This window comes from Centroberyx affinis, unplaced genomic scaffold, assembly GCF_046629955.1.
Source record: "Centroberyx affinis isolate AG114_WGS23_722 - 3 ecotype Tasmania unplaced genomic scaffold, CSIRO-AGI_Caff_v1 ptg003720l_1, whole genome shotgun sequence".
In the NCBI taxonomy this organism is placed as follows: Eukaryota; Metazoa; Chordata; class Actinopteri; order Beryciformes; family Berycidae; genus Centroberyx; species Centroberyx affinis.
The window spans coordinates 243172-258275 of record NW_027281604.1 but is presented as its reverse complement, the minus strand read 5'-3'; the positions used below and the strand labels follow the sequence as shown (position 1 = coordinate 258275).

Genomic DNA, 15104 nt, shown 5'->3' with positions numbered 1-15104 from the left:
TGTCATCATTCAAATGCCAACATTTAATTTCACTGATCACAATCACAAATTCAGAACACATAATCCAAATTCAGTTGCCTGGTGGCACAAATCTCACCCCATAGTGTGTGTGTGTGTTTGTGTATGTGTGTGTGTGTGTGTGCACGATAGGAGGGTTGGGATGTAGGAGTGTACATCTCACTGACAATCATAGATTTTCATTGAGACGAGTAGCTTCCAAATGATTTGTGTTCCTTCTGTGAGCTGAGTGTCATTGTACGGTGGAAATATGGAATCACAGAAATTTTTATTTTTATGGGCATGGCTACCAAAATCTCCAGCACCACTCATGCATTGACCAAGAGTGAAAGCAGTCATTTTTATCCACTACTACTGTATATGACCTGGACCACGCTGTCTGGAGTCGACAAAAATGGCAAAACCACCTGTCTTTCCCAGGCCGCCCTCTGCTTTCCTTCTCAGTCCGTCCGATCTGGCAGTCCACCAGCAGGAGTCTGATGTATTCACTGGCAGCTAAGTCTCTGTGAACTACATTAAGCCACATTCCCAATATTCCCTCCGACTCCAAAAAAAAAAGGCACAAAACTCATCCATCTTATTCACCAGCGCCTTCATGTTTCCCAGGATTAAAAGTAGAAAGCAAAGTTTAAATCTCTCTCCACTCACACCTTAGCACCTGCACTCTTTCCTCTCCTGCACTCTTTCAACTTGGGAGGCCAGCAGCCAGGGAAATCACTCAGTTCTCAGAAGCATAACAACATTTCACACTACTGTCCAGTGATAAAAGAACAAAAGGAGTAAGCAACAGCATGCTCATAACACACTGACTGCTGAAATAACAGAGAAATATGTGAGCTGCTGCTACAACAGGTGTCCACTTGAACAGTGCCATCTTGAGTTACTCTACTGATGAGGCAGGAACAAGCAGTAGTAGAATGGTTGTGAGAATGTCTACCATTCTCAGCAAGAAATCAAGGTGAGAGAGGACATCAGCAACCATCATCACCTTAGTAGAGCTATGATTTAGGCGACGGCCACACTGATCCATCAGAAAACGGACAGAATTATTGACGGATTTGGCTTTCTGTCCATTGGTTTGTTTTGGAACATCAACATGGTGGGCGAGGCAGAAGTAAGGTTTTGCTTATAACACCGCTATTTATTTATAGAAGAAACAGACTATACAGTATAAATTAAATAAGAAACTGAAAACCTGCAGCCATCCCAATGTTACACCAGACTTTCTTCGTTTTATGTTTGTTTCCTCGTACCCTTTCCTCGTGTCATCCCCTCTCTCTCCCAACCTTTCCTGTCCATCTCCACATTGAATTATCAAATAAAGGCAAAAATGCCCAAAAAAATTATCTAAAAAAATAAAATACATATTATGTTTTTTTCCCCCTTTGAACCTGTATACTGTAGGGGAACGAAGAATGACTAATTGTGGGCATTATCAGCTACAGTATGACAGGAGACAGTATGGGATGGGAAAATCTGGACTGCCTTCACATAATATTCTTATGCTGATTTCATAGGGCCAGCATAGTCAGTTAAGCGTAAGTACAACTACATAAGGTGCATCCACCAAACAAAACAATGTATGTCAGAGGAATAAGATGAGAATAGATAACAAGTATGTGTGCGTGAGATTATTAGCTATTTAGGATTAAGATATAATCTTAAACACATTACCACATCCAGTCAGTCCCACACCTGCAATTCAACTTTATGCTTGACTAGTTCCACATTTAACTCCTACAATCTCTAATAATGCACCTTATATATTCAATGTAAACTGTCCACCAGATATGATTCAGCACAAAACGCTTGTTAATGAGACAGATCTCAGCGCCTGTGGCTCCAGAGGCAAAAATCAGAAAACTAACTGATGATGGAGTCAGGTGCAAAGTGTGAGGACAGAACAAAATTTTGCACTTTAGGAACAGACATCACAGTCTGCATCTGTATAATTGTATATATACATATACACATATACAGGTACAGCCACTTATATCAGTGGCCCCACAAGTATCAAAATGTTTACATATTTATGCATATTATAGCCAACTCACTGTAGATTAGACGGTAGACTCTGCTGCGTTTCCCATACCCCAAAGGGAAGCCGATCTCTGTGGATGCTGTATCGCAAAGACCACTGGGAGGCTTTCCGGAGACCGCAGTACTTCACCAACATCCTCACCAACTGGATCTGCAATTCAGGGTCATCTGCCACTACACACTACACAAACATAACACATAAACACAAACATATAATCACACACAGACACTCTATCTTACTGAAAGGAATAATCTCAACATAATCACTAAATCATATGCGCACACACCTAAGGGTAAAACTTGTTTACCTGTACATGGTCACTCCAGTTCTCCTCTGTCATGCTTTTCTGAAAGAGAAAATGAAGGGTGATATACAAGGAGAGAAAAAAAGAAAAAAATTAAGATTACATATTTTTGAGTCAAACCTGTAACTGTACCCTAAGATTTTCTCTAAATATATACAGTGCCTTCACAAAGTATTCAAACCCCCTGACTTTTTCCACATGTTGTGGTGTTGCAGCCTGAATTCAAAATTAGCTAAATTGAGAATTTTGTCATCAATCTACACATAATACCATGATGAAGTAAAAAAAGAAAAAACATATTCTTTTAGCAATTTATTGAAAATGAAATACAGAAATATCTCATAAAAAACCCCCAAAATCAGTACTTTGTAGAGGCACTTTTGGCAGTGATAACAGCTTATACAGGATATTCAGTATGTGCATCAGCTTGGCACATCTGGATTTGGGGATTTTCTCCCATCCTTCCTTACAGAGTTGCTAAAGATTGATCAAGTTGGATGGGGAGCATCTGTGAACAGCTATCCTAAAGTCATTCTACAGAGTTTCAATGGGATAAAAGATTAAAGTCCTGTTGGAACATCCTGTCACCCCAACCCCCCCAACACAACATGATGCTGCATGATGTAAAACGCGACGTCCTGGGTTTGAATCCGACCCAAAACCTTTGTCACATGGCATCCCCCTCTCTCTCCTAATCTTTCCTGTCTATCTCTACTTTGAACTGTAAAATAAATAAATATTCTCAAAAAAAAAAAAAAAGCAAAAGCCTCACAAATCTGCAAAAGTAGCGCCTAGCGCTTAGCGAGACTAGCCACTGCAGGAAAACAACAAGGAGCCAAGAACTGTGTCCTGGGACACCACACATAAGATGAGCTGAGGAAGATGAGACATTTCCCACCCCAGAGAAGGCTTTGTTAGCCAAATAAGATTGGTGTCATTAGTGATGCCAACCCAGTTTTCAAGGTGGTCAAGTAAAATAGCATCGTCAATAGTGTCAAAAGCTACGCTAAGATCTTAAAGAATTAAAATAGAGCAGCCACCAGCATCAGAAGCAAGAAGGTCATTAGTAATTTTAACTAGGGTAGTTTCGATGCAGTGAAGAGCTCTAAATCCTGGTTGATATTTCCCAGAGATGTTATTATTGTTCATAAATGTTATGAACAACACCTCTAAAACCTTAGATAAAAAGGGTAGTTTACAAATAGGTCTATAATTGCTAAAAGTAAGAGATCCAGGTTATTATTTTTTCCCCCCCCCAAGGGGTGGTTGAATTACAGCATGTTTAAAAAAAGTGGGGACTGAGCCAGTGGTTACGGAGGTGTTTATAATTGCTTGAGGGTTTGGACTGACTGTTTGAAAGAACTCTTTTAGAAAGTTAGTGGGGGTAATTGGAGGATGAAAGTATTTTGGACACCAGACAAAAGAGACTATTTGGCTGCCAACTCAAAACCATTCCCATCATATTCCATTCAAATTCTGGCTAGAAAGGATAACTTTGCAGTAGGCTAGACTGAAAAGTACAAGCCATGGATAAGAAAACATTTTAATACAAATCATATATGACCACGTTTATTGTACTTTGAAAGCCAGCTGAATTGCTTACCTCCACAAACCTCTTGTACATGAGGAAACGCAGGGAATCAAGTCTCCTCTTGTACAACGAATTGGGACACAGCACTGGAACCAAAAGAAGAGAGAGCATATTAACTTCTGCCTGAGACATATATACATACACATAGATCATAAACAGGCATGCATGTGCACAAGCACACACCTTCGTCAGTGTTGAATTTCTCCATGAGTCGGAAGACGTGTTTGGTGAGCATCTTGGGTTGGATCCGGCCAGTGTGGTGTTTGGTTAAGGAGAGGCGAGGGAACTGCCTGTGGACACACACACACACACACACACACACACACACACACACACACACACACACACACACACACACACACACACACACACACACACACACACACACACACACACACACACACACACACACATCAATGATGGGAGGTTTTCGACATCTTGATACAGAGACATGCAAACATTCACAGACATGCGCTCACACACGCTCCATACCTGCATAGCGCTTCCACATTGAAGCTGGGGTGGCACCAGGAGTCTAGCAGCATGACCAGTTGTTGTTCTAGTTGATGGTTGCCCATGACAAATGACTCTGCTATCGGCAGCTTATCCTGCAAAATCAGCGGTATACACATCTGCAGAGGGAAATTACAAAAAACAATGTGGAAGCTGGTTAGAGATTTAAAAAGGGCATTTTGAGTATAGAACTCTTGCTTTCCCTGATTAGGTATAGGGGTTGCGGAGATTAGCCCAGCTGGGGGTAAACGTGGACTGTCACTGTAGAAATCCTCTACACCAGTGTTTCCTGCTGTATTTTTTTGGTAGATATAGGGGTTGGGTAATTATAGTTCTGAAATCCATATTCGCTCCTGGGCCCATTACAGGATCAGTTACAGGAAGCATTGCAGTGTAAGAATGGCTTTTATTTGGATATGTATACAGTGATATATGGACAGTTGTGCTGTAATTGCAATTTTAGGATTATTTTTGGGTGTGTGGGTGCGAGTAGGGACTGGGAGCCCTTAAAAGCAATTTGAAAATGTGATCCTAAGCTGTGGGCTGTGGGAACATTTTACTCCATTTTCACTCCTTTTTTAATTTTGTCTACACTCTTCTCTTGACCATCAGCTCTATGGGATCTTGCATACCAGTGAGATATACGGCCAACTTCAGACACATCATATATACAGTATACACACACATGCCCACACTATGCGGGCAGAGAGAAGTTCAGATCTACCACACCTGAAAGATGCTTATATTCACCGCTTACACAAACACTCATACATATCCACCGAAAATGTCTTCTCTCACCTCCTCCATATTCAGTTCATTCTGTAGTTTCAGTTTCATGCCAAGCAGCGCTGCCTGTCAAAGACAGAGAGAGTAAATTAAATGCTACTTCATCAGTCTAAAATAATGAAGAAATCTTATGTGTCAAAATTGTTTAATAGAATTGTTGTACAATCTCAAATTTAGCAGGTGAAATCATTTTGCCCCAGAAAAATGATGCCAACATCAAAGACAGACACTCACCTCCCTGTAGCAGTTGAGGGCCTGCAGCCTGATTATTTGCAGTCGGAGTATGCTCGGATCCAGGGACTCGAGTTGGTAGATCTCCACAAGACTGTCTACAAATTTGGGCTGGGTATCTGTCAGCAGGCTCAGAGCCCGACGTTGGAGCGCCACTGCTTGCTGCTCTGAGAGTGAGCTCAGGGTCACCTGGTGGAGGGGCACAAGAGAGGGTTAACTAAAGAAATGCTCTCACAATATTTTATAAGAAAACATGGAAAGAAGAGAGATTCACCACACTATACAGAGATTGAAAACATTAAGGATATTTAAAAAGTAGAGCCAGCACAGTTAAGAAACCATGCTACATATGGCATTTCAGAACACAGATGTTCATCAGACAACAGTGGAACTGCATAGTTGTGGAAGTGCTTGTAGTTAGACAGACTAATCCAACATTAGAATGAAGTTCATCAAATTAACTTGTTAAGCTGCAGGACGTCTGTGTTTGTTTATTGTTTGTCTTCCGGGTTTCATTTTGCACCAAAACAGCACATGAATGCAACTCTGTTTAGCAGCCGACTTGGAAGTCCCGGATGTCGGACTTTCCCCCCAGCACATGAACACAGCATAACAGTTATAGACAGAGACAGAATCAAATCCCCCTCCAGAAAGTTTAACAAACAAAAAACAAACAATCAAATACATTTACACATTTTTTGTTGTTGTTGAAACTGCATGATAAATCTTGTCTACCTGCGGGTGTTCTTTCATCCACTGTTGGAATTCCATGAGGATGCTATGGCCAAGCGTGTGGCTCCGGCCCTTCTGTTTGCCCGGACAGCCCTCCAGGATGGTAAGTAAGGCCTCCAGGGGCTCAGCCAGCTTTGAGAATCCCTGGTAGGCTGCCAAAGGCAGCTGGGGAGGGAAGAAAGGGGAGAGGAAGGAAAATGGGAAGGAGTCGATGAAAAGGTTAGAGAGGGAGAGGTGGATGGAATAACACAGCCTATATAATGTGTATGTGTTACTGGTTCCACTCCTATTTAATAATAATTAATCATTCATTCATACACTGAACATGAATGTTTGCATCAGTCAAGGTGTAAGAACTTAATTCATCATTAACAATTATGTGTTAATTTTGTATTGATGGCAAGTGATGTACAGCTTCATATTCCTGTTATTAGGGTAATTTTGTGTATTAGTAGTTATGTTGGTAATGTTGGTAATTAGTAGCTATGCAGAATGTTCCTTAAATGCTTTGGATATTTTAACAAGCCTTTGTGTCACATGGTAACTGCTCATTTTAGTCCAATTAGCTACACATGTAAAATATCAGTGGTAGAAGTCTACTAGAAGTTTAAAAAGAAGAAAGTCATGTTGATGGTTGCAACTAGAAAGCTTTTGACCACATGTAACAACGTAGTTTTGCTCAACACTCAGCTTAAGTTTATTTGAGAAAAGCTTTGGATAACGAGTGTGTGGATGAGTGAAGACTGGCTTTGAAAGTGGCACGGAAGAGAGATTTCTGCCAATAAAATCTAATGCCATGTTTTCCTCCCTCATGCCTTGGAGTCTGGAGTACAGCTCTAATGCAGTGTGTTGTGGTTTCAAGAAGCAAACATAATAAATAAGTCAAAGCATAACCTAAGAAGTCTAACCTGCATGCAACCTCAGCTTTGGATATAAGTTTGATTTTGCTGCTAAATAGGATTTTTTTTCTCAACTCAAATTTTGTGTCAACACAGTGCTCAAAGTTGATCAACCCAGGCTTATGAAAACAAACGACTAATGTTGGCAACTAGCAGGGGTGGAAATTAACACCAAAGTTACCTGCCAAATGCTGCTAAATCTTAGACTGTTGCATAATGAGCTGGCTACTCTACCAGCCACATTGAGAATAATAATTTCCTATTAAACCATCACCTGGAGATCATATTCTAAGAATCAAAGTGTTTGGGAAAATGAGGAAAATGCCTGGTGAATTTTGGAACACCCAAACGTGGTAGTTGGTGGACAAAAAGAGCTAATTTCCCCCCACTGGACCCAGCAGACGCAAACCTCTGACACATTTAATTTAAGAATGCAAACTCTGGCCTAAGCAACTGCCTACAGGAGAGAATATTATCTGTGTGAGAATGCCTCGCACAGCGTCTTAATTTGCAAAACAGATGTCATCCACTCAATATCCTCCTCACACAGATCTCAAGTTCATTCAGTGCAGACGCCAATTCCTTCCTTCCTACTGACAGACACTCTGGTTTCCTCATTAACAGACACACACACACACACACACACACACAAACACAGTCACACACGCTAGTCAACTTCAGTTAAACATACCAACAACATCCACGCACTCTCCCCCTCTTGTGCCTGTGAGTCTCGCAGATACACACAGACTCGATCTCTCCCTCTCTCTCTCTCTTAGTACACACACACACACACACACAAAATTGCATGTGTGAAATCGACACTGTGAAAGCGACTCTTTCTCACCGTCTTAAGGTCTTTGCAGTTCCACAGCTCAAAGAGTTGATCTCTCAGCATGACAGGGTCAACACCTGGGGGTCACACACACACACACACACACACACACACACACACACACACACACAGGTGAGCTGGGGTTACACTCTGACCTTTGACTCCATCAACCTGTCATTGGACCACATCAATTGGCCTATTGTTACGGGGTCCAAGCGCCGTAGGAAGGAACCCTATTGTATTTGCTGGAATTCTTCTTCTTTCTTCTTTTTCTCTGTTAACAGTGTCTGCAGCTCAGAAACTTTAAGTCTTTAACCACATTTGGCAGGTGGGCTCCTATTCTCTTCCCACATTTTCACAATTTACAGTGAGACGGTGTATGATGGACACATGCCGTTTGGCAAAATGACATTTTATGCTAAATCAGGTCTCTTGAATTTGCTAGACATGCTATTAGCACTTAGTGTTGGTGAGTGGCTCAGTGGTTTACAGTGTTGCCTCCCTCGAAGGAGGTCCTGGGCTCAAATCCTAGCCCTTTCTTTGTAAGTTTTTACCATTTACTGCATTATAATATGAATATGAATATGACTGATATGACAATATTAATATTGTCACTACTTAACCTTTGATTTTGGAACATTTGAAAAAAATCCAATGCCAGTTTGGTCTTGAATCCTTCCAATTGCTACTTGTGGATATAAATTCAAGTTTGTTTACTTATATAGCCCTTTATCACAAGCATGTCTCAAAGGATTTTACAGAGAATGAGCCTAAATAGATCTAACTGATCAACAACCAACCATAGAACAGAATGATATAGGACACACATCAGGAAAAGCAAAAGATACACAAAAGCAGATTTTAGCAAGACACAACAGCTAGAATGCTGTTATCCATTTGAATCTGCTAGATATTTCTGAAGTCAATTAACATTCCTTCCAGCCTTGCTTTGTGACTCATACATGGAGTTCACCTGCTCTTGGTGTCCTCATGTATTCAGATTTTTTTTTTCTTTTTCAAGGTGTGCTTGGACCCTTCAACTGTCGCTTGCAACTATATTTCCTTTTACTTTTGACTCTTCAAGTTTGGGTGGCTGCCCCCCCCCCCTTCTTTGTGCTAGTCTAAACAGGTCCTGGGGCACTAATAAAACTAATTATGATCAGGGATGCAAATTTTACTGACCCACCAGCCCATGACAGCCTGGCAAGTCCTTGATTTAATTTGCTGTGGGCCAACTAAAAATTTCACTCTCTCACTCTCTAACATGACTCATGAGCAACAGTTTAAAGCAATATAGATGGGCGGTTCTGCCAACAATTATGTCCAACTGCATTTTTTGCTATTACATGTTTCCATTATAGCCTCCTGACAAGATACTTGTTTTGTTCCATTAGCCTATTTCCATGCCTTCTGAAAGCAATATTGGTGCTAGCTACATGTGGTAAAAACACTTCTGAAACCATAAGGGTTGTTCTGCCCTTTTTCTTAAGGACTGGTCTTATTACCATACTGGGAGGCCAATTTGTTGCCCAACAGTCTCAACATATCTTGTTGTGTGTCCAGCCTGAATCTTGGCTTGCAGGTAACCTGATACATTGGAAATATTGTTTGTTAAAACACGCATAGTTGAGTAGCCATAACGTCAAATATTATTTCTTAAACAGGCATAGCAGGGCAGCCATAACATCGGATTAACAGCTGAGGCTGGTTGGATGGTTTGGAGGAACCCGGCATTAGCTTTGCATTCCAGTCGAATCTGCAGCCAAAATACTCTGGGGAAGACTCTCGGGGCACATTTTTGGAAGGCCACGCTGGGTAAAAGGGCCTAGAAACAAGGGGAGGTGTGTGCGTGCATGTGTGTTTCACATTTTGTGTCTCTCAGCCCCTGTGTGTGTGTGTGTGTGTGTGTGTGTGTGTGTGTGTTCCACTGAGCATTCCCGAAAGCTCCAGCCTCTCGCTCGCTCATGCTGTGTGGGCTCCGCAGTACCTGCCCCCCTGTCTCCCCCCCTCCTTCCCAGGGCCAGTTTTCCTGTTCTCCTCTCCCTCCCTCCCTCCACCAGCCTCTCTCGGTTTTGTCTCGGATTTCCCCAGGAAAGGGCAACGCGGTGGTCATGGTGTAAAAAATACAGCCTTCCTGATGCATAGCCTGGGAAAGCAGACCAAAAGGCCCCCCCCCCCCCCCCCCCCCCGTCTCTCTCTCTCTCTACTGGCCTCTTTCTTTACTATCTCTCTCTCTGACACTTTCTCTCCTTCACGTTGCCTCTCAAACCCTTACTTTACCCGTCTCAATTTCTTATAATATCTTATTCCCTGCCACACCCTCTCTGCCTCACTGTTTTTGTTCAATCATTATACTTCTCTTTGATTCCTTCACATTCCTCCCTCCATCTCACCTGAATTCCTTCTATTCAAATTGCACTACCTGCCTCACAGGGTCATCACTCTCTTATTTTCTCTCACGCCCATGTTCATTCTTTATCACTCTTTTCTCTTCACACCCTCTCATTCTCTCTCTTCTTTCTTTCTCACTCCAACAGTGACGGAAAGTGACAAAACTGCTCTCTACCAATAACAAAAAAGCAGCATTTTTTCTGCTGTGCGTCAGAAAAATCTTTCAGAATTTCAACTCAAACATTTGAATAGCTGCTTCTTTTCTGTGCTATAGACTGCGCTATTTCTCCCTGCTTCTCTACTGTTATAAACCCCCCTCCAGTCTATTCACCCCATTGATAAACACGCATACACTCACAGGGACACACACACCCTGATTCACTTCAGTCTTATTGGTCTTTGAGGGGAGGAGAGGAGAGGAGAGGAGAGGAGAGGAGAGGAGAGGAGAGGAGAGGAGAGAAGAGAAGAGAAGAGAAGTTTAGGAATGTGGAGTATGTAGTTTCGGTTTTTAGAGAGGTTTGGCTGGTGGGTGAATGACAGAGTTGGAGGCTCCCCATTCATTACAACATAATAACCCACATCACCATACACACGCACGCACATACACTCATTCACCGTAGAGAAGGTGAATTTTTCTTCATTTATTGAATTCCTCATTGGAGTTGAGTTCAAAGTGATCCGACCCCATCTAGTCTCCCATTCATTACTACACAATAAAAGTCACACTTTCATCTCAGGAAAGTGGCAACAGGCAGGTGTAACAGCCTGTTGCCAGGTAGCTGCCAAAATAAAGGAAACACAAAGTGTCAAGTGTCTAAACAGGGCATTTGGTGTCACTACAGCCACCAGAGCAGCTTCATGTGCCTTGGCAGAGAGTCTGCAAGTGGCTGAACACTGGAGGGATGCCACAGCATTCTTCCACAACAACTTCTCTCCTTTTGTCTTTTGTAGCAGGTGCTAAAAAAAGCTTTTATCCGGTGCCATTACAGAAACTTGAGGTATAGATGGGAATAGCAGTACTTGCAGAAGTTTACATTTGATGGCTTTTTTTGGTAATAATTAAAGCAGTGTTTGCATTCCCCATTGTTAACTGTCACTCCAAAAATATCCCTTATGGTTTCATTTCAATGCCAATGTGCACTTACATCTACAGGCTATAGCCAGTGCTCTATAGTGAAAAGAGCTGTGCTGTTGATATCACTGAAGACCCCAGGGGCTCCTTGTGTAATATTCAGTAAGCTAATGTTGCCTAGGAACAAATGTAAATGAAGCTACTAAGCAGAGCTTAATTTGATTTGGTGAATACTGCACTGAACGCATTTAGCTACACTAAATCACTGGAGGCTTAGGAAAATGTTTTTGACCTGCAACTGCTTTAGATACAGGCTGTGCCTGCAGCTATGGAAATCAGGGTTGTGGTAGTTGGACCAAGTGCTTAAAGATGCTGGCTGGGTATTAGAATTTCATTTGTTGTCACAATGGGCCAACCATCCAAAGACATAATCATTTTTATGAAAAGGGCATTTCCATTTGTGAACAAAATCCACTTGCTGAATGGGCTAATTTAATGTAGACATGAGGCAGTTTCAGGCAAATAATCTGTTGGCCAAAGACATTTCAACCAGGCACATAATGCCTATAAAGTATTGTTTTACTGGTTGCTAAGATAGCAACCAAAGAGAGAGCAAACGTTCTTGTTTCCTCTTGATTTTGTTTCTTATCTACTTGTTTAAAGAAAATGTTTCTATCAATACACACATAACCCCTGTATAAAAGCCATGATAAGGCCTCATAAGAACCACGTACCTTCTGAGCCACCCATACCCATCATCACAGTAACGCACACCCTCTCGGGTGTTATTATAACATTAAACCTTGTAAGAGAACTGTGTGTTGCAGATCTGTGTTACGAACCCACTGCCTCTGGAGCATCACAGTCCATTCTTCACCACAGGATGGCGCGCTGTTGTCACTCTATCGCTGGGACCTCAGCTGTCTGAGGGAGGGAGGGCAGGAGGGGGGTGAAGGGGGTAAAAAGAGAGAGAAAACGAGAGAAATGGAGGGCTGAAGGTAGGTAGGGAGAAAGAGAAACATGGAGAGAACCGAACACATTAATATTTTACAAAATAAGGCACCAAATTGAAACTGACAGTTAAATTTGCCAAGGAGAATTAGGCCATTTTCCCATTCTAATTACCATCCAAAAAAGATAAATACTATATAATCTCCTGGAATCCAGCAACCCTCGATCTTCCCACTACAAAGCCTTTAAAACAAAAATAGTAAAGTAGGCTATCTAAAGTTGTCTCAACCAGATTGTCCTGACACTCCATTTACTGACCGGATATCCAAAACTGAATTCTCTATGTACAGACTGAGTGAGCATAGTTTATCCATAGAAAAAAAGCAGAAAAGACTGTCTACTGTGAGCAAGGAGACGTAAAGACAAATCTGTACTTTCTCCAACAGTGTGACGAAAACCCGGGAGGTTAATAAATGGGAGGTTCTCTGCCAGAATTAGTCAAAAAATACATCGGACGTGTGTACTCTGTTTGCAAAACATGTAGTTACCTACCACACAGTGAGGGGAAGCCACTGGAAAGAGCCAATGAGCCAAGTTAAGATGTTGTATGTGTTGGCGTATGTGTTTGTTTGTTTTTTTAGTTGAGAGGTGATGAATAATGAGTTTGCACATGCGTTTGGCAATATAAGAACGATTTCACTGTGGCAATAAAATTTATTGAGTTGAAAATCAAATTGAAAGAGAGACTGTAGACCTAGTTCCAAAAAAACTGGGCTCCAGGAAAACAATCTCAACAAACTTTCACTGTTGAGCAACTAATGATTATGAACCAATTTTGCTGATATTATCATTCCTGCACACACACACACACACATACACATACACACACACAGAGAAACCTGTGGGAACAGCAGCCTGAGAAGGGGCGAGATGCCAGCTGGCTCTGAGACTGGATTTGAGGCTGAGGATGTTTTTTTAGGTCTGAAGTCTGGACTGTTTGTTTCTCCCTGTCTATGTGTCTGCGGCCCTGGAGGCGGGCTTTGGCACTCAGGACCATCCTGGCAACAGCACTTTACCAGGTGGTGGTGGCGGAGGGATACAGCCTGCGGTCAGGACTATCTACCGCTGTCTTCTACCTCCACCTACCGGTAATAAAGTACACATCACCCTCTCTCAAGCTTCAGCTGACTGTTACTGTAGCTAAGCCAACAGTCGCAGTCTGAGTCAGTCAACTCATAACACCCTTTGCTGAGAATCCCGTATGGTTTTATTTGTCAACGAAATGCCAACATGCACATAACGTCATGACGGTGTTGTTTCTTCGGTTGAATGTCCGGCTCATGTTAGCTTAAAAACTAGGTGCTAGGTTACAATATTGCTGTCTAATCTTTCCACTTCCACTTTAGGAAAGACAGTCAACGGTGTAGTAAATGTATCAACTAGCGAATAACATGTAAACTATAATGTATGTTATCGAAGCGAATGGACTTACCATGTGCTAACGTTACTTTCCTGTTGAGTTTGTTAGTTTAAGGTAAAACGCCTAGTTCAGGAAGCAAATTCTTCTGCTGTTGCTACTTCTTCTTGTTGTAAATTAATGGTAGTTTAGACGCATCAATGGCGCATTACTGCCCTCTACTGATCAAAAATGCCACAGGCGCTTCAACTATTCACGAAATTTTCTGATATAATCCAGTCATGTGCAAAAAGTAAAAATCTAAATCTTTGCTTATCAGTTGGTGGTTTCTTATTTCGACAAGAAAAAGTAAAAACCCCTAAATCTGTCAGATCTTTATAAAAGTATCTTTCTGTCTTATATTTCCTGCAATATAGCATCACATGCTCCACTGTCTCAAGTGCTAGCTACATTCACAAAGTCCATCTGGATGTTTACCAATAACGTTTAGGCAACTGGCTAATCCACAGCCCGAAGTTTAACAGCAATAAATATTTTGGTTTTGAACAGATTATTGTATTGTGAAATAGTGCCTCACTTTCCCCTGATTGATCCACTCTTCTTGCCATGCTTTCCTAATCTCCACTTTAATTATACTACTCAGTCTTGTGGTCTTGCCCTACATCAAAATCTTCAATTCTGTTTTCTTTCCTGAGAGTGCATTTAGCAATTTGATCTGCTTTTTCATTGCATTTTCAACCCCAGAATGACCAGGAAGCCATTGTAGTGCCACTGAACAGTCCAACGTCCCTATTCAAAGTAAACAACATAATCATAATATCTGTTAGGCCTGTCTTAGCTGTCAGATAACACGCATCGTATTAGGCAGTCTACTCACAGTTTTGATGACTCTTCTTGAATCCACGGAGGTGATGCTGCTGCTGATTTCGTTTCAAAATCGAATAAAAGTTACATTAACAAAGATTATGTTCAATATTATATCACGAGCATAAAAACAAAAACACAGGCTGGAAGTAGGTGGCACTATAACTAGCCTATATCATCTGTCAATAGAAAATAAAACAAAAGGAAAACTGACTCTAACAATATATCTTTGATAAGATCAGGTCGAGCTTTTGATATATCACTCTTCAAAGCCCTTCCTCTGCTCCTTATGCTTCTTCTTCTTCTTCTTCGCTTTTAAACGCGGCTGGCATTCAACTTTAAGGCGCATTACCGCCACCTAATGCTCCGGTGTGTGGACCAGAGCAACTTTTTCTTTTGAATGACCAGAATTGAACATAATACAAAATCTGTAATGGCTTCATGAGATCCAAGATTTCA

The 15104-nt window shown here is 41.5% G+C and overlaps 1 protein-coding gene across 1 annotated transcript in view; it reads right to left on the bottom strand.

The window, feature by feature from the left end:
• The window catches only part of exd3 (exonuclease 3'-5' domain containing 3), a 52575-nt gene extending 40227 nt beyond the window's left edge, over window positions 1-12348 (bottom strand). The window contains exons 1-10 of the mRNA XM_071540794.1: window positions 12256-12348; window positions 7963-8027; window positions 6220-6381; window positions 5488-5673; window positions 5266-5319; window positions 4447-4586; window positions 4138-4244; window positions 3967-4040; window positions 2367-2405; window positions 2073-2239 (exon numbers count right to left, since the gene is read on the bottom strand). Coding sequence (XP_071396895.1) covers window positions 2073-2239; window positions 2367-2405; window positions 3967-4040; window positions 4138-4244; window positions 4447-4586; window positions 5266-5319; window positions 5488-5673; window positions 6220-6381; window positions 7963-8027; window positions 12256-12283 — 1022 coding nt within the window. The 5' untranslated portion in view covers window positions 12284-12348. The remainder of the gene's footprint in view (window positions 1-2072; window positions 2240-2366; window positions 2406-3966; window positions 4041-4137; window positions 4245-4446; window positions 4587-5265; window positions 5320-5487; window positions 5674-6219; window positions 6382-7962; window positions 8028-12255) is intronic.
• Window positions 12349-15104: the final 2756 nt, after the last annotated feature.